Source organism: Haliotis cracherodii, unplaced genomic scaffold (assembly GCF_022045235.1).
Source record: "Haliotis cracherodii isolate W230 unplaced genomic scaffold, xgHalCrac1.p SCAF_1, whole genome shotgun sequence".
Classification (NCBI taxonomy): Eukaryota; Metazoa; Mollusca; class Gastropoda; order Lepetellida; family Haliotidae; genus Haliotis; species Haliotis cracherodii.
In genome coordinates this window covers 23657492-23677659 of record NW_027266264.1, presented here as the reverse complement: position 1 = coordinate 23677659, position 20168 = coordinate 23657492, and the positions used below count along the sequence as shown (strand labels likewise).

General features: G+C 43.1%; 1 protein-coding gene across 4 annotated transcripts in view; it reads left to right on the top strand.

Annotated features, from left to right (window-relative positions):
* LOC139474712 (MYND-type zinc finger-containing chromatin reader ZMYND8-like) overlaps positions 1–19664 on the top strand; it is a 68824-nt gene extending 49160 nt beyond the window's left edge. For all 4 annotated transcript variants that reach the window (XM_071257843.1, XM_071257816.1, XM_071257835.1 and 1 more), the window contains 10 exons: positions 777–2483; positions 4249–4312; positions 4966–5031; positions 7107–7200; positions 8468–8592; positions 9677–9940; positions 10621–10698; positions 13145–13276; positions 13858–14013; positions 14774–19664. In XM_071257843.1, the coding sequence (XP_071113944.1) occupies positions 777–2483; positions 4249–4312; positions 4966–5031; positions 7107–7200; positions 8468–8592; positions 9677–9940; positions 10621–10698; positions 13145–13276; positions 13858–14013; positions 14774–15034 (2947 nt within the window). In that variant the 3' untranslated portion in view covers positions 15035–19664. The remainder of the gene's footprint in view (positions 1–776; positions 2484–4248; positions 4313–4965; positions 5032–7106; positions 7201–8467; positions 8593–9676; positions 9941–10620; positions 10699–13144; positions 13277–13857; positions 14014–14773) is intronic.
* Positions 19665–20168: the final 504 nt, after the last annotated feature.

Here is a 20168-nt window from a genome sequence, read left to right as displayed (position 1 = left end):
GTTTTATCCCCTTAATGCTGAGCGCCAGACAGGGAAACAACAAGTACCATCTTTATCATCTTTCGGTATGATGCGGTTGGGAACAAACCCCCGACCTTTGGCTCTCGGGGCAGATGCTCTATCTTCTAGACTACAGAGGTGGTCCAGTCATATAGGACAGAAAATTGACAATGTTAAACAAAGATGCAATTGTCCAAGACATGCACCACTTCAGGCATTTCTTTTCATCCAGCTGACACGTCTTGATATACTTGAAAGACTGTTTAAAGCAGAGCCTAAAAACGTTCACACTTTTCATGTAATCTTGCAATCTTGGGCATAAGTGATTGATTTTTGTAAAATTATTGTGTTGTACTGTTTAGTGGTTTCGTTCCTTTTGTGCCCTTGCAGAGCACACTTGAATTCTGAAACTGAACACCAATTAGGTTTCTAGATTTGTCAGCGTCATACGCCTGCTCCTGGTTTTCTCCACAGTGGTAAACGAGACCTGCATCAGTTGAGCTGACGTGCCATCATATAACTGGAATACTGTACTAAGTGATGTTAATCCCAACTCACTCACTCACTCACTGTTGAATTTTGTAATGTTACGGTTTTCATCATTTTGTAATGTTACAGTTTTCATCATTTTGTAATGTTACAGTTTTCATCATTTTGTAATGTTACGGTTTTCATCATTTTGTAATGTTACGGTTTTCATCATTTTGTAATGTTACAGTTTTCATCATTTTGTAATGTTACAGTTTTCATCATTTTGTAATGTTGCATTTTTTCAGAGAAAGATTTGGGAACTATGAGTACGCACCATTCCGCACCCCCTATGACAAGACAAGAACGTACTCACCTTTACGGAAAAGGGAGGCTAAAGTGACGTTTCCTAAGAAAGTGATTAAATATCCTGCAATAACTCACACAGCAAAGTTCCCCAAAACATCTCATTCTTTCAATGTCATGAAACGAAAGAAAATTGATCCCAAGTCATCAGTAACAAAGACTGCCTCTGCAGTCCGACTCAAATACAATAGTATTATCATGACCAGGAAGGCTGCTTCTCTCACTGTAACAACCAAGGGTAAAAGTTTGTCACAAACAACAGACAATAGTGCAAAGAGTCCAGATTTACCTCCCTTTGTAGATCCTGTTGTAATAAGAAAGACGTATCAAAATGTGTACAAGACTGCAGAGGACGTTGGAAGGAAGGACAGACTAGAGGAGGATTCTAAGGGAGCTGAAGGAAGTTATGATAAATCAAGTATTGATACAAGTATTGACCAGGACAGGGCCCAGGTTGAAGGAAGTAATGACGATTCCATATTAGGAGGTGGGAGTTCCGAGAGTGAAGGTGACAATGTCGTGGAGGACAAAGTACTTGATAGCTCCGAAAGTGAGTCAACGTCCCCAGTGAAAGAGGTCAGTGTGGAGGATAGTGTTGATAAACCTGAAGCTAAACCCAGTGAGGATGAGGCAGATGAACATGGTGAAGAGTTGGCCGGGTTGCATAGAAAGGTTGATCCTATAGAGGAGACAACTCAAGGACAACAGTCATCAACTGAGGTGAAACAAAAGCTGGTAGAAAAGATGGAGACTGAGGAAGATCCAAAAGAGACTCTGAATGATCCAAGTGAGACTGAGAAAGAACCCGTACAAACAGATGAAGGATGTGAACAGACATTAAACAATGCTGAGCAATTTTCAAAATTAAGAGCAGCGTTAGTTGACTCCAATAGTAAAAGTGGGCATGTCTCTTCTGATGGGAGGCAGACGCCAACCGATTCGGCCGATGAGGATGTTGTGTATACAGCCAAAGACGGTAAAGTCAGTGAGTGTGTGAGAGGTAGTGATTCCAAGACTAAGATCGATGTGTCAAAAGAAAAGGACAAATCAAAAACAAGTGCTCAAGAAAAGTGTTCAGAAAATGTTTCTTTTAAAGATGACAGCAATAAAGAGGCTCCAGAAAGAGAGCCAATCCCAGATGATGAGTTCCAACCTTCTCTAGTAATGGAGGTCGACTCGGAGGATGAAGACAATGTGATAGACTTTAATGACTCAGAGAGTGAATCTGCACCTAAAACCATTGTGTGTACAAAAAGTTCATCGCCAAAACCTACCTCAGTTTCTCCCAAAGCTAACGTGCAGTCAACTACGGTTTCTTTTCCCGGTAAAGTCAGTGCTGACAAAGCACCTGGGCCCGTAGTGGTGCAGAGCTTCCTGAAGCACATTGCCCCAAAGCCTTCGCCTCTTTCCTCACCTTTGCTCATTCCAGCTCAGGCTTTGATCAAGGACAATTCCCTGACAATTAGTGCAAAACCATCAGCCAAGAAACCAGAGCCAGCTAAGACTGGTGATGCTTCCCCCAACGGCGGACCGGGAAGTTCACCGGTGACAGGGGACTCTATGAAGGTGGCCCTGTTCTCAGGGGGGAAGAAGAAAAGATCAGAGGAAAATTCAGAGAAAAACATTCCAGATGGTGAAGAAATCCAAGAGTAAGTGGAACAATATGAAAGAAATTAACTAGGGATGACGTTAAACTGCTTGATTTATATACTACTCTACCTTTGATAGGGATACCTTTACAACTGATTCTCATTGTATGTCAAGTGTATATTTAAATTGAATCACATATCTGATCATCCCTGTCAAAAGTTGAGTGGTATACATCATAAGATTTTAGTTAGGAGACATTTTAGTTTGCATTCTTGATGATGCAGCAGATGATGTCTACATTCACATTGTGGCAGACTTGCATTACATGTCACTTTTCCTACCACAGCTGTATTTTGAATCCAATTTGACTGATTTGATGCTGAACATCATGAACATAGCCATCCAATTAATTTACACTCATGGGCAGGAGACTGGTTACTGGTTGAAGGGATGGAGACAATGACATTACTTCCCAAATGAATCTATGGTAGTCATCTTCCCGTGGCAAGGGCATTTAGCTGACAATAAAAGTCCAGTTTCCACCCTTGCCTAACTAGGTTTGAGTTTTGTGGCTCGATCATAGCGTCACCAGTGGCTATAATGATTTATGTCCCTTCTACCTCCCTTCTACTGACCAATCATATTCCATCTCTCATATCACTTGCATTTGCTTCAAACAAAATGCCCAGTCAAGACGTTCTGATTGATAGTCAAGATCTGTATTGTTATAAAATGGGTCTTACCTCTTGAAGTGCAAGTCACTTGAGCCCCTTGATAAGAAACATGAAAAGGTTTGGAAAATATCTGCTGACGCCCAGTTGACGGTATTGCATTGCAAATCCGTCAGTCAATGGAAATCTGCACATTGAAATCCATGTTGTTTATTCCAGCCTGGACTTCTATAGTCAGTTAACTCCCTTGCTTCAGAAAGATGATAGTAGTTGATAGGTCCAGTTTATGGTCATAATGGAATAGAGATATGATATTCTAGTAAATCGTGGGGCAGTGGTGTAGTCTAGTGGTTCAAGCGTTTGCTCCTCATGCCAAGGCCAGGTTCGATTCCCCACATGGGTACAATGTGTGAAGCCCATTTCTGGTGTCCCCCACCTTGATATTGCTGGAATATTGCTAAAAGCGGCGTAAATTCCAACTCACTCACTCTAGAAAGTCGAGGATGAGCAAACTTGTGAGGGTGCCAAGCTCCTTTTCAGCTCCTTCAGTGGTATTCTGCTTCTTGTTGTTGGTTTGTTGTTTAACGCCGTACTCAGCAGTATTCCAGCTATATGACGGCGGTCTGTTAATAATTGAGTCTGGACCAGACAATACAGTGATTGATATTGGGATACAATGACATGCATCAACCAAGTCAGCGAGCCTGACCACCCGATCTCTCTCGTCGCCTCTTACGACAAGCATAGTCTCCTTTTACCGTAAGTATGGGTTGCTGAAGACCTGTTCTAACCCGGATCTTCACAGGTCCTACAATGCAGCATGCTGGATGTCAATACAAATTTAGTGGTATGACAGAGGCTTTGAGAATGGGAGTTGGCGCACTAACTTGTGCACCCTAAACTTTAAACGATTTGCCTTAGCATGTTTTCCCTTAAGTGCAAGGGAGATAACACTTGTGTTGTTGAATTAGGCTTTTAAATTTAAAAGTATGATGCATTTTGGTTCATATATGAGCAAAGACACATATGTTTATCAAGCAATATGACATATGACATTTGACCAGTGCCTGAAAACCATATTTACTTACTAGTAATAAGTTATGTATCCGCCCAAAAGAACATCTCAATAATTAGATTTCATCTTATTTGTCAGTGACGAGGAATCTCCCAACTCCAAACATCAAACTCAGGAACTTGTGAAGAAGTACAAGGACAAGGTAGGTGTTGATGCCAGTGTAGGGGTTCACTGTATTGAAGTACAGCCTATGTCCTGTACTAACATGGTGAAATACACAAAATGATAAACTTGTCACATACTTATCCATCATCAATGGGAAGGACTAGCAACTCCACTGATGACATACACTGGTATCAACTGATAACTTCCTGACAACTCCTGCACATAACATCTGTGTTTTCCAAATCATTTGTTTATCAAGTAACATGCATTCATTGTCTCTTTGTCCACAGCTGTTGCTTTGCGTGATTGCGTGAGCTCACAATACATGTCTTAAGTGCAGAGTTGCGTCCCTTGGGCACGCCAAAGACATAGGACTGTGTTTCTAGGTTTGTCAGCATCAGACCCGTGCTCATGGGTTTCAAATGTCTGAGATGTGCTTCACTTTGGTCTTTCCTCTCACATTAAGCCAATGTGCCGTAATATAGCTGGAATACTGTTCAAAGAAGCGTTAAAATTGGCTCATCACTCATTCACAAGCCTCATCTTGTAATGGGGCGCAAAACATCACATTAGCAATACCTTCTGTGAGTCATAATATTGTTGACAATGAAGAGTTTTGGGGTTCATGTGAGAATAGAAAAAAGCATGTCATGTTTTTGAAGTACAGACACTTCCATCTTGTTTTGACAGTTGCTGAATGCCATCAAGAGCTCGTTGGATGACATGTGCACCGACATTGTGAAGAACGCCATCCCAGTAAGTACTGCTGCACTGCCCAGCCCAGGAGCTGAGCTGCCAACCTCAGTACATCTTCCAACACCAGTCAGACCGCCTCCGTGGTCTAGTGGTAGAGCGTCTGCCCAGAGAGTGGAAGGTCTGGGGTTTGATCCCCGTCCGCGTCATACCAAAAGACGTTAAAAGATGGTACTTGTTGTTACCCTGTCTGGTGCTCGGCATTAAGGGGCTAAAACAAGGACTGGTCGGCTCGGAGTCAGTATACTGTGTCTGAGTGGGTATCCACGTTAATCTGCGGCCTGGTATCTCAGTGTGCTAGCACTATAAATCGGCATCAGTCAGGACTAGTACAAGTAGCCACACACACACATGCACGTCACTACATAAGTGCAATAATCTTGGACGCGACGTTAAACCCAATTTCACCTCACCTCACCACCACCGGTCACAGCAACATTACACACACCTCCCTCGAAAAAAAGGTCAACCTGAGTAGTGGTCATCAATAAGTATAAAGTTCCATGTAACAATACATGTGCAATCTTTATTGTACCCACACACACCTCAGCACTGCTACTTCACCGAAACCTCAGCTTTTATACCTAAACCTGAATACATCCCCCACTCACAATCCCGTCTCCTCCCTTTTCCAGACCAGCCCACACCAACAGGGCACACCCACACCAGCAGCCACATGCTCACTCACTCACTCACTCACTCACTCACTCACTCACTCACTCTATGTGTTCTCCAGGAGAGCAGCACCAGCAACAAGCACTACCACTCACTCACTCTGTGTTCTCCAGGAGAGCAGCACCAGCAACAAGCACTACCACTCACTCACTCTGTGTTCTCCAGGAGAGCAACAACAAGCACTATCACTCACTCACTCACTTACTCTATGTGTTCTCCAGGAGTACAGCACCAGCAACAAGCACTATCACTCACTCACTCACTCACTCTATGTGTTCTCCAGGAGAGCAGCACCAACAACAAGCACTATCACTCACTCACTCACTCACTCTATGTGTTCTCCAGGAGAGCAGCACCAACAACAAGCACTATCACTCACTCACTCACTCTATGTGTTCTCCAGGATAGCAGCACCAACAACAAGCACTATCACTCACTCACTCTGTGTTCTCCAGGAGAGCAACAACAAGCACTATCACTCACTCACTCTGTGTTCTCCAGGAGAGCAACAACAAGCACTATCACTCACTCACTCACTCTATGTGTTCTCCAGGATAGCAGCACCAACAACAAGCACTATCACTCACTCACTCTGTGTTCTCCAGGAGAACAGCAACAAGCACTACCACTCACTCACTCTGTGTTCTCCAGGAGAGCAACAACAAGCACTATCACTCACTCACTCACTTACTCTATGTGTTCTCCAGGAGTGCAGCACCAGCAACAAGCACTATCACTCACTCACTCACTCACTCTATGTGTTCTCCAGGATAGCAGCACCAACAACAAGCACTATCACTCACTCACTCTGTGTTCTCCAGGAGAGCAACAACAAGCACTATCACTCACTCACTCACTCACTTACTCTATGTGTTCTCCAGGAGTGCAGCACCAGCAACAAGCACTATCACTCACTCACTCACTCACTCTATGTGTTCTCCAGGAGAGCAGCACCAGCAACAAGCACTATCACTCACTCACTCTATGTGTTCTCCAGGAGAGCAGCACCAGCAACAAGCACTATCACTCACTCACTCACTCACTCTATGTGTTCTCCAGGAGAGCAGCACCAGCAACAAGCACTATCACTCACTCACTCACTCTATGTGTTCTCCAGGAGAGCAGCACCAGCAACAAGCACTATCACTCACTCACTCACTCTATGTGTTCTCCAGGAGAGCAGCACCAGCAACAAGCACTATCACTCACTCACACTCTGTGTTCTCCAGGAGAGCAGCACCAGCAATAAGCACTATCACTCACTCACTCACTCTATGTGTTCTCCAGGAGAGCAGCACCAGCAACAAGCACTATCACTCACTCACACTCTGTGTTCTCCAGGAGTGCAGCACCAGCAACAAGCACTATCACTCACTCACTCACTCACTCTATGTGTTCTCCAGGAGAGCAGCACCAGCAACAAGCACTACCAGCAGGAACTGGAGAAGCTACGCTGGATCCACCTGCAGGAGGTGGCTGAGCTCAAACACAACTTCAGTGAGTGACCTCTTCAAAAACTCAGCTGTGTAAAGTGTAAAGCGAAGTGCCAACCAGCACGCCCATAAACATTCTTCCTCGTCCATTGATGCTCATCTGTTATCTGAGCTGTGTAACCTCCTTCCTGTCAACGTCAGTTTTAGTGGCAGAGACCCAAATAGATCCCAAGTGTCATATGCTTATTGTAGGTGAAAATTACCTTATGTCGCCTTTATAGTGAGAGTTATTTCCCTGAGAGGGTTATAAAAGGGGGTTGCTCTAAGCATGGGGTAGAAGATCTTACCATTTTTTCTACCACTTTTAGTTTCCACTGACAAAAGCAAACCCAGCTCTTACGTTTGACAGTAAAATTTCACTTTTATTTCGAAATAACTACTGTAAACAGCTTTATTTCTGCATCGTTAAAATATTGCGAATACCACACCAAAGACAATACTGTGACGAGATATTTTTGCGAGTTGCCGTGTTGATATTATCAAATACGATAATTGACTCAACTCAGTGTCATGCCTGAGTCTGAATGAATATAAGAAGGATTTTAATGAAAGTTTGTCACTCACAAATTGTGACAATGTGGAGATACGTAACGGTACACGCAAGATGGCTTGTTTCCTGTGTGGACAAAATTGCAAAGGACACTGACGCAATCAAGTGAGGTTAGGAGAAGGCAGGATTACTGTGAGGTAACAGTGACACTAATTGGTCTGTTTACACTGTCATTTGTGATGCATTGTGTGGCCATTCTGCATTCATTTGTGTTTTTAACTTATTGAGTTACTTGTGGTTCTGGTTGATGACTTCAACATTTGATGACGTGTTGCAATGAATAAAGTATGTATGTATTATTTATACTTATTTTTGCGTTTTTAATTTTTGCGATTGAGTCTCGTTCGCAAAACTCGCAATAATAAAATGGTCGCAAAAAATTCCCTGTTTACAGTATTACTGGAACATTTTTGGTGTATAATCATCAATTTTAAATAAGAAATAGAAACATATTGTTTATTGAAATGTTTTTAACTCTGTTGTTCTTCACTCCGGGTCATGGTATAGTATAGACTGAGTGTCAGTTAGCACTGATTTTGAAGACTTCTGTAGGGTAGTTGCCTTATAAGCGACGTTGTATTATAGTTGAGGATATACGGTATAAGGTTCTGGTTGGTTATGGCCAGACTGAATGCGTGGATTGCTTGTATTCTGAACTACTTGACACATGAAACTGGGATGTAGGTGGGAGACATTGACTGATAGACTCTGTGTGTTGCAGAGCTGACGGTGATGGAGATGCGGGCATGCTGGGATGCAGAAAAGCAACGCCTGTTCAAGGACATCAGCAAGCTGTGCGAGAAGGAGAAAAACAAGGCCATTGCCGAGATCAAGAAGAAGCAGTGGGTCAGTCAGCAGCAGCGAGAAACTTGCTCTGTTTTGTATGTTGTGTTTTTACAGCCGACACTACGTTATGTGGGGCTGGGTAGCCTAGTAGTTACAGCATTTGCTATCCATGCCAAAGATCCAGTTCAAATCCCATCATTAGTACTATTCATGAAACCGTTGGTATTTGATGCCTCGAAATTGATGAAAGTTTGCTGGGTCTTAGCTGCATGTTTGACTGTCTGTGTACCAACACCATCTGTCAACTCGGTGTAAAACATTAGTGAATGTTACTAAATAGTACCGGAAAATGTCATTCATTAATATCATGGAAAGGATGTCTGTTCTAAAAAAAAAAGTTACAGTTAGAATTCCATCTAGAGGGTGACTTTAGAAGTTGAAGATGTTCTTGATGCTGTTGTGTTCTCCTCCCTTGTGTGGCCAGTGTGGCAAGCAGACCCGAGCCTAGACAATGTTACTAATGCTGTTGTGTTCTCCTCCCTAGTATGGAAAGCAGACCCGAGCCAAGACAGTGTTACTAATGCTGTTGTGTTCTCCTCCCTAGTGTAGCAAGCAGTCCTGAGCCTAGACAATGTTACTTATGCTGTTGTGTTCTCTTCCCTAGTGTAGCAAGCAGTCCTGAGCCTAGACAATGTTACTAATGCTGTTGTGTTCTCTTCCCTAGTGTAGCAAGCAGTCCTGAGCCTAGACAATGTTACTTATGCTGTTGTGTTCTCCTCCCTAGTGTAGCAAGCAGACCCGAGCCTAGACAATGTTACTTATGCTGTTGTGTTCTCTTCCCTAGTGTAGCAAGCAGACCCGAGCCTAGACAATGTTACTTATGCTGTTGTGTTCTCCTCCCTAGTGTAGCAAGCAGACCCGAGCCTAGACAATGTTACTTATGCTGTTGTGTTCTCTTCCCTAGTGTGGCAAGCAGTCCTGAGCCTAGACAATGTTACTTATGCTGTTGTGTTCTCTTCCCTAGTGTGGCAAGCAGGCCTGAGCCTAGACAATGTTTCTAACGCTGTTGTGTTCTCCTCCCTAGTGTGGCAAGCAGACCTAAGCCTAGACAATGTTACTTATGCTGTTGTGTTCTCCTCCCTAGTGTGCCCAGTGTGGCAAGGAGGCGATCTACTACTGCTGCTGGAACACCAGCTACTGCACATACGAATGTCAACAGTCCCACTGGCCGGAACACATGCCCAGCTGCATGCAGACCCTCGCAGCCAGTCAGGAACAGGACAAAGCTGAGCCATCCAAGCCCCCCACTAGCGCCAGCAGTACAGGCGCCAAGGAAGATGGTAACAAGAAAGGCTCACCTCCTGCCAAACAGACGACAGAATGGTCCGAGAAGGAGGAAGCCATCCAGGTAGGGGGGATGTGGGGGATAGTTTACACTGGGTTTCATGTCTCACATGAAGTATCCTCTTGCATTCAGGGATGTTTCATACAGTGTGTTGAATTACATGGTGGGTAACATGGTCTATCCATGATGTGTTACAACATGGTGTGTTGTAATATAGGTATGTTGTATTCCATGAGGTGTGATATTAATTGTCATCAAAATCTGGTTTCTACATCATTTGGTGATATCAAGAATGAAATTGCATCACAATACTTTACAGACCATTGTGACATCATTGATTACCATGACGTCATAATCAAATGACATCATTAATCCTTCAGCCAGTGAATGATAAGTAAAATCTCACCAGAGTGTCTTACAAGCTCAAATGATATCAAGATCTGTTGTATTTCATGAAGGGTGAAATGATCTGTTGTATTTTATGTTGGGTGAAATTGTATTCCATAATGGCTGATATTATGCAAGTATGCCAAGAATGGTGCATTTCATGTATTCCAAGGTGATTGATCATATCACAGAACTGATATATCATCGATTGTGGTGTACAATGACTAAATGTTGCTGATTATTCTAAATCTATATTTGTAGTAGCAACAGTCTAAGTGCAGTAGGACATGCTTTTAGATTCTGCTATGTTACTGTTTGTTGGCTGTGACACTATTGCTGCACATGTCCCTCCACAGGCCCAGAGGGCATTTAACCTGGCCCCACCCTCCACTGCAGGGGCGTCCAGCACCTCCACCACCAGCAGCCCCCAGACCGTGAGTAATGTGACCATCTGTAGCATTCTTGGAGTTATAAAGTACTGTATTAACATGTAGTAAATTAGTGCTGTACTGACCCATGAAGTAATACAGGTGAACTGTAATAAGAGATGCCCTGATCTATATCAACTGTATGGAACAAAATACACTGATGTCCTGTGAGCCAGATCTATAACAGTTGGTCAGTACCAAATACACTGGTGTCCAGCAAACCAGATCTATGACAGTTATTCAGTACAAAATACACTGATGTCCTGCGAGCCAGATCTATAACAGTTGGTCGGTACAAAATACACCGGTGTCCTGCGAGCCAGATCTATAACAGTTGGTCAGTACAAAATACACTGGTGTCCTGCAAGCCAGATCTATAACAGTTGGTCGGTACAAAATACACTGATGTCCTGTGAGCCAGATCTATAACAGTTGGTCGGTACAAAATACACCGGTGTCCTGCGAGCCAGATCTATAACAGTTATTCAGTACAAAATACACTGGTGTCCTGCGAGCCAGATCTATAACAGTTGGTCAGTACAAAATACACTGATGTCCTGCGAGCCAGATCTATAACAGTTGGTCAGTACAAAATACACTGATGTCCTGCGAGTCAGATCTATAACAGTTGGTCAGTACAAAATACACTGATGTCCAGCGAGCCAGATCTATAACAGTTGGTCAGTACAAAATACACTGATGTCCAGCGAGCCAGATCTATAACAGTTGGTCAGTACAAAATACACTGATGTCCAGCGAGCCAGATCTATAACAGTTGGTCAGTACAAAACACACTGGTGTCCAGCGAGCCAGATCTATAACAGTTGGTCCGTACAAAACACACTGGTGTCCTGCGAGCCAGATCTATGACAGTCGGTCAGTACAAAATACACTGGTGTCCAGCAAACCAGATCTAAGACAGTTATTCAGTACAAAACACACTGATGTCTTGGGAGCCAGATCTATAACAGTCGGTCAGTACAAAATACACTGGTGTCCAGCAAACCAGATCTAAGACAGTTATTCAGTACAAAACACACTGATGTCTTGGGAGCCAGATCTATAACAGTTGGTCAGTACAAAACACACTGGTGTCCTGCGAGCCAGATCTATGACAGTCGGTCAGTACAAAATACACTGGTGTCCAGCAAACCAGATCTAAGACAGTTATTCAGTACAAAACACACTGATGTCTTGGGAGCCAGATCTATAACAGTTGGTCAGTACAAAACACACTGGTGTCCTGCGAGCCAGATCTATGACAGTCGGTCAGTACAAAATACACTGATGTCCTGAGAGCCAGATCTATAACAGTTATTCAGTACAAAATACACTGATGTCCAGCAAACCAGATCTATGACAGTTATTCAGTACAAAATACACTGATGTCCTGCGAGCCAGATCTATAACAGTTATTCAGTACAAAATACACTGGTGTCCAGCGAGCCAGATCTATAACAGTTGGTCAGTACAAAACACACTGGTGTCCAGCGAGCCAGATCTATAACAGTCGGTCAGTACAAAACACACTGGTGCCCAGCGAGCCAGATCTATAACAGTTGGTCAGTACAAAATACACTGATGTCCAGCGAGCCAGATCTATAACAGTTATTCAGTACAAAACACACTGGTGCCCAGCGAGCCAGATCTATAACAGTTGGTCAGTACAAAACACACTGGTGTCCAGCGAGCCTGATCTATAACAGTTGGTCAGTACAAAATACACTGGTGTCCTGCGAGCCAGATCTATAACAGTTGGTCAGTACAAAACACACTGGTGTCCTGCGAGCCAGATCTATAACAGTTGGTCAGTACAAAACACACTGGTGTCCTGCGAGCCAGATCTATAACAGTTGGTCAGTACAAAATACACTGGTGCCCAGCGAGCCAGATCTATAACAGTTGGTCAGTACAAAACACACTGGTGTCCAGCGAGCCAGATCTATAACAGTTGGTCAGTACAAAATACACTGGTGTCCAGCAAACCAGATCTATAACAGTTGGTCAGTACAAAACACACTGGTGTCCAGCAAACCAGATCTATAACAGTTGGTCAGTACAAAACACACTGGTGTCCTGCGAGCCAGATCTATAACAGTTATTCAGTACAAAACACACTGGTGTCCAGCGAGCCAGATCTATAACAGTTGGTCAGTACAAAACACACTGGTGTCCAGCAAACCAGATCTATAACAGTTGGTCAGTACAAAACACACTGGTGTCCTGCGAGCCAGATCTATAACAGTTATTCAGTACAAAACACACTGGTGTCCAGCGAGCCAGATCTATAACAGTTGGTCAGTACAAAACACACTGGTGCCCAGCGAGCCTGATCTATAACAGTTGGTCAGTACAAAACACACCTGTGTCCTGCGAGCCAGATCTATAACAGTTGGTCAGTACAAAACACACCTGTGTCCTGCGAGTCTGACCTGATGTTCCATCTGTGCAGGGGGCGTGGCGGAACAGGGCACGGGACAACCTGGAGCAGGTGCTGAGACGTCAGGAGGACGCCCACCCCTCCCACCCCTCCCAGCCCGTACAGTTCATGCCGCCACAACTCATCCCAGGACAGCCCACACAAGTAGGTCATGTGCTCCCATCATGGAGAAACTCATGTTCTGGTTATATTTATGGGTATATATTGACGGGTAACTCGGGTACTCGGGTCAGGTGGGTACTGAGTAGGACCCGGGTACCCACAGAACTTCCCGGACCTGTGGTTAGTCACGTGATATATTGTTTAATGACAAAAATTATCTAAAACTCTGTGGTTACACTACAAGTCACTAATGTTCCCATTTCTTCCTAACTATGCACCCATTCCTTCTGACTTTTATATGTTTGAATAAAGATAGAACTTCATGCAGTAAACTTCAGTGTTTGCATGACCAGATTGTTTTATACATGTATCTGAATACATTTTGCCAGGGCAGACTTTTCCAAATCGGACATTTTGTAATAGGGGGGTGGGTACCCGGGTTGTAGATTTGGACTTGTTCCAGGCCTAAATTGTATGCCGTTTTGCTGTCAAACAATGTAAACTGCTCAAAAGTAGTTACAAAATAACTGAGCTTTCATCTGACTATAGTTCATCTGTGATGTCATGTAATGGTGTTCTGAAAACGTATCATGTATTAATTAATATGTCCCAATATTTTACAGTCTGCAGGACAGCCAGACAATGTGTCCTTCCTCCAAGGGGGACAACCCATGGCTATCCAGTATATCCAGCAAGTCCCTAACAGTGGCGGCCCACAAGGATCCCAGACAGTGCATCTTCCACCCTCCTCTGTGCCCAGCTTCCAGCCCCCACCCCAGGTCAGTGTGTGACTCCACCCATTCCTGTATGAACTTATGCAGAGGTGCGACATGCTTCTTAGCTCACCTGACTGCACCAGCTGGAAACATCTCTTCCTCAGATACCACTGGACCAGTGAAGCTTGTTCACACCAATGATGACACCTGATGTTGTTTTGAATCCGATTTTCAATATGGCAACCTTGGCAGCCATTTTGAAAAGTATATTTATTGCCATTACTCAGCCATTTTACTCACTCCAATCGTAATGAAATCTGGAATATGTTCAGTTCCGGTTTTTGTGTTATCATGATACAATAGTTTGACCTTCATTTGACCTTCATTTGACCTTTGCACTTCAACCATACTGTAGCTGAATCTTCTTATGGCCATGACTCAGCAATTTAATGACATATGTTTTTTTTATTAGTTTGTTGTGTGATTGAACACCTATGTCCTGTTTTTGGGTTGTTTTTCAAAATTGTAAATTTTGACATTTTTTACCATACTAAGGGTGCTGAACATTGGAATGTATATTTCTCTTTTAGGTGACATCATACATCAGTATGCATATGCTCACCTCCCAATTATCAACTTGACCTCTGACAAGTACCGGTAGTGATAGTAAATTTTGCTTGTCCATATTGAAAATTCACTTGCTCCAGGTGTTGGGCAGTGTGATGTTTTACTTTATTTGTTGTTTTTGTGTTGTCATTATTTGTATGGGTGCAGAGGTCAGTATTTTACCGTGTCTTCCATGGCTGTGCTCTCTATTTTCCAGGTTCGTCTTCAGGGTTTTCACCTTCCTCAGAGCCAGGCAGCTGTCTTGCAGAGTGGCGCCTTAGTCCAGAACAACCCCGGAGTTTACCCCATGCTGCGGCAGCAACATCAGCCCCAGCTGTCCAGCCCCACGGGGAGCTACCTGCCCCGGAGTCAGATCTTCCTGGCCCCCAATGTGCAGATGCAGCGGGCTCCCTCCAACATCCCGGGACAAATGCAGCCTTTTCAGATAAACATGGGTCGACTGTCGCACCAGACGTGATGATGGCGACTGTCAAGTGCTTCAGACGTAATGACACATGTCTCAAATGTGTCTGACCCCAGTCACAACAGGTGTGATGACACAAGTCCTCACGTGTTCCTGACAAGTTTCATGACGGACAAACAAAAAACAAATACAGTCACCAGAACCACTTTTCAATCACCATGGTAACACTATTTTTCCATGAAAACCTGTGATTGTTGTAAATCTGAAACCCTGAGCGATCAGGAGTGGTAATGGCGACTTTGATGGCTGACGTCTGGGTTTGGGTCATGTAAGATCCACTCTGCGAACTTCTTCATCCCAGTGTGGAACGGTGTGTTGATCAAGTTCATATGTACCAAAGATGACAAATCTGTTTACTTAATACAGGGTAGTTGAGGCTGATTTCTTCAAGAATTTTGTTTTCTAGATGTAATTCCAGTTGTTGAAGTTTATTTGAGCATGATGTTTGTTTTATCCCATTTATGAGTGAGTGTATCAATGTGTGTATCACTGTGTGTATCAATGTGTGTAACAGGCAGACGACCAATCACAAGCCATAGTTGATCGAGGCACTGAGTTTTCTTTCCTACCACATGTAAATGTAACTTATGTTACATACTTCCTACACTTCTGTTGTACAGAACAGAATTGAATACCACTGTCTTCTATAGCTTGTTGATAACTGAGGGCTAACTTGTGACAGGATCAAGGTTAGGGCGGGAGTCAGTAACTGCCTGTAGGCAGCACTAACGGCAGTCTGGACACATCCTGATGTGGTTGTCTCAGTCAGTATCTATAGATTTAAGGTCACAGTGCTGATTGAGGATACACTAGTGCTTCATTGCAATCTTGGTTTACTTCCATCTGAGATGAAATGGGGTTTAACGTCACATTTAGGTTTACTAAACTTATGTAGTGACATGCATGCATGTGTGTGTGTGCGTGCATGCTTGTAATCGTATGGACTAATGCTGGTTTTATAGTGCTAGCACACTGAGATACCATGCCGCAGATTAACGTGGATACCCACTCAGACACAGTACACTGACTCCGAGCCGACCAGTCCTTGTTTTATCCCCTTAATGCCGAGCACCATCCAGGGTAACAAAAAGCACCATCTTTCAACAATGATAACAGGAATAGAACCACCGATCTATCGCTCTCCGGGCAGACGCTGTATCCAATAGACAACGGAAGCGGTACTACTTCCATTTGAACACTCAAGACAAACAGAACGGTTTGGACTGTTCTGCGTTTTCACCTATGTGTTAATTATGTTTGCCTGTCTCGGTCATGGATGTGGACTGGGTCAATTTATTAAGCTTTGTATGTGTTTTGTCCTTATGTGTTGGTTTAGTAATGAAAATCTGATTTGGTTGGATCATTTGTTTATGATGCAGTTCTAGGATTGAGTAGAATTACTTGATGATATTGTCCCTGTGTTTCTGTGAGTGGGACTGAGGCAAACCTCCCTATGGCATCCTGATAGCCAGTATACAGTAATTTGAGTTGGGTTTCGGACCAGTTGTCTGTGACAATGTTTAAACTGACTATACTTTTCATTAACTGTCACAATTAAGGGAGGAGTTTTGTTGAGTGAGTGAGTGAGTGCGTATGGTTTTACACCGCTTTTAGCAATATTCCAACAATATCACGGCGGGGGACACCAGAAATGGGCTTCACACATTCTACTCATGTCAGAATCGAACCCGGATCTTCAGCGTGACGAGCGAACGCTTTAACCACTAGGCTACCCCACCGCCCTGAGTTTTGTTGATGCATGTTCCCAGGGCTTGTCTACACTGTATTGTAACAAGGACAGTCAGCCAAGGTCAGTAGTTAGTTAGTCCCAAAGGGAGAGGGTTTGGACTTAACACGACCAAAACACGGGATGGTCATGTGACCACAGTTGTGATGTACAGATACGTATGGAATATCTTTTCATCAGTATATAAATCATCCTTATTCCTCCCATGTCTTGTATTTATAGGTCACAATACAAAGGTATTTTCCTTGTGAATGGTGCTCTCTGTTGTATCAGCTCTGTCTTCAGGAATGTTCATTTTTTGTCTTTGGTTTTTGGATTGACTGGCAAAGCCAAAAGCCACGAACCCAATATAAAATTAAGATAGCTCAGTATATTTGCCAGACTGCTCTGTTTGTGATGCATTACAAAAAAATGAAGAGATGTGACGACAGAAAATGAAACGAGATTTTCTGGCCACTACAAACACAACTTTCAGTGAACACCCAGAGTGAATACAGGGACTTGTTACCATGGAAATTAATAAAAACTCCTGTACACTATACGGCCTTAACAGCCCCAATTACTTTCATGACAATAAACTATCATGCTACAGAAATTTATTTTTGTGTATAATATGACCTGTCGATCTGATTTGTTCATAAGATTATAAAACCATTAGCTTTAATGAATCTTGGATGCCATGTCCTATAAACAGGTGAAATGATGATTTGCGTGAGAGTTGCCTGTGGGAACTGGACATTCCTGTCTAAGTCCTTACAAGGCAAGTTTCATTAATCCAGACATCAGTGGGATGTGGAGGTCACAGTTTATGATAGTAAGTCACTGGAGCTTCATTAATCCAGACGTCAGTGGGATGTGGAGGTCTCGGTATGTGATAGTAAGTCAGTGGAGCTTCATTAATCCAGACATCAGTGGGATGTGGAGGTTTCGGTATATGATAGTAAGTCAGTGGAGCTTCATTAATCCAGACATCAGTGGGATGTGGAGGTCTCGGTATATGATAGTAAGTCACTGGAGCTTCATTAATCCAGACGTCAGTGGGATGTGGAGGTCTCGGTATATGATAGTAAGTCACTGGAGCTTCATTAATCCAGACATCAGTGGGATGTGGAGGTTTCGGTATATGATAGTAAGTCAGTGGAGCTTCATTAATCCAGACATCAGTGGGATGTGGAGGTCTCGGTATATGATAGTAAGTCACTAGAGCTTCATTAATCCAGACATCTGTTAGATGTGGAGGTCACAGTATTTTATAGTCGGTCACTGGGCCTTCATCAATTCAGACATAAGTGGGATGCAGAGGTCTTGGTATTTTATACATGTAGCACATAGTCAGTTAATCCAGACATATTTGTCTGTGTTAAATGAGTTAGTGAGTTTAGCCATCATTGGAACATTATTTGCATCATGATGAGATTAATGGGTCATGAAGGTAACACTGGCCAGGATGTCTACCACTTACCATGAGGGTACAGCTCTGACACCAGGAATCACATTAATCATGGCTAACCTACCAGATGAGTGAGTCAGTGAGTATGATTTTACGCCGCTTTTAGCAATATTCCAGCAAAGTCACGCCGGGGGACACCAGTAATGGGCTTCACACATTGTACCCATGTCGGGAATCGAACCCGGGTCTTCGGCATGACGAACGAACGCTTTAACCACTAGGCTACCCGACCACCCCCCTACAAGATGAACAGACCCAGACTGTACAAGGGAATAAGTAGATATTATTGTTTCAATAAGCATCTGTATTGTGAAACAGTTTCTATCACATTGTAATACATGTACAAGATGGCTTCAAGAAACATCTGTAGTGTGAAACAGTTTGAAGAAGGCTGTTCTCTCACACCATGTTAACAGGTATGCCCTTTCACAGTTTTGAGGCATGTATTTTGTCAATTAGTTGACATTCATTAATATTAGCAATGTTAGTAAGCTGAACTAGAATTAGAGAGTGTGAGTCTGTGCTGACATACTGTAGTAGCTTGCTTGCAAGTTGGAGATGAAGTTTGTAAGGATGAAGGGATAGGATGAAGTGGAGTTCCGTGAAGATCCGGGGTAGAATAGGTCTTCAGCAACCCATGCTTACAGTAAAAGGCGACTATGCTTGTCGTAAGAGGCGACTAACAGGATCGACTTGGTTGATGCATGTCATCGATCCCAATTGCATGGATCGATGCTCATGTTGTCAATCACTGGATTGTCTGGTCCAGACTCGATTACTTACAGACCGCCGCCATATAGCTGGATTATTGCTGAGTGCAACATTAAACAACAAACAAACAATCCTTATTGATACTAGGTCTTCTAGATGCCATTTAAAAGTATTGTGAAGCTATAGTATAGGTGAAGGCCATAGTGGCGCCAAAGTGTTGCTGGTGTAACAGGTTGTTCCTGGTGCTTGTGTCTCATAGTAACTAGTTGATCTCTCGGTGAGAAGAGGAGTTAGTGGAATGCTGAAATGATCGATAGTTTGGACAGAGGTTCAGACATCTCAGCTGATGAAGTCACACAAATGCAAACACACCGACATGCTCATATCATAACAATAATACCCTGACTCACATATACAATCACTCTCAAATACTCTCAGAGGTAAAAATGTTATTTCAGCCCCAAATACCACATATGTGATAACTTGGTATTCTTGGACTTTGGAGAATTGGTTTGAACCATTGCTCTGGAGGAACATGCTGAGGGTGGCTTCTCAGTGTATATATGTATCTAGTTAACTGCCTCAAGATGTTTGCCCAATGCTATTTTTGAATGCTACCACAATGGCATGTGATTCAGCTCTATGCTATATGTACTGTTCCAGGATATATACATGTGGTACCCAAGGAATGTCTCTCTTCAACAGAAGTCAATAAACATGAATCATCAGAATGTCTTGTATTCAATGCACACCTCATCAGGAGCAGGACCTCTCCAAGCTTCAGATTGAGCTAGTAGGCATGGGTCAATTTGTCCACAAGCTTTGTAAATAAATATAGAGAGCAAATTATAAATGATTGGTATTACGAAATATAGGAGACTAATAAATGTTGAAATTGAAGGCCATTTGTGTTTCAAGGTCATTGGATAGAACCTCCTTGTAGTTGGAAGCACTCTTGTATGTAATTTGTTGGTGGAATCCTAGAGAGAAAAGGTTTTCAGCACCTCATTCTGGTTAAAAGGGACTTTAATATGGTGTTCTAAAGTGCGTGGGTGACCGTATGTTGACTGTGAAGGGAACCCACTGGACCTGTCGTTTGGCTGTTCCTGGATCAGACTTAAAGTAGCTGTGACATCTTGTAATATTTTCTGGGTGTCAAAATCAGTCACCTTTTGGGCATCATAGGTCCGACTCGATGAGTCACCCTGGTTGTGATTCTG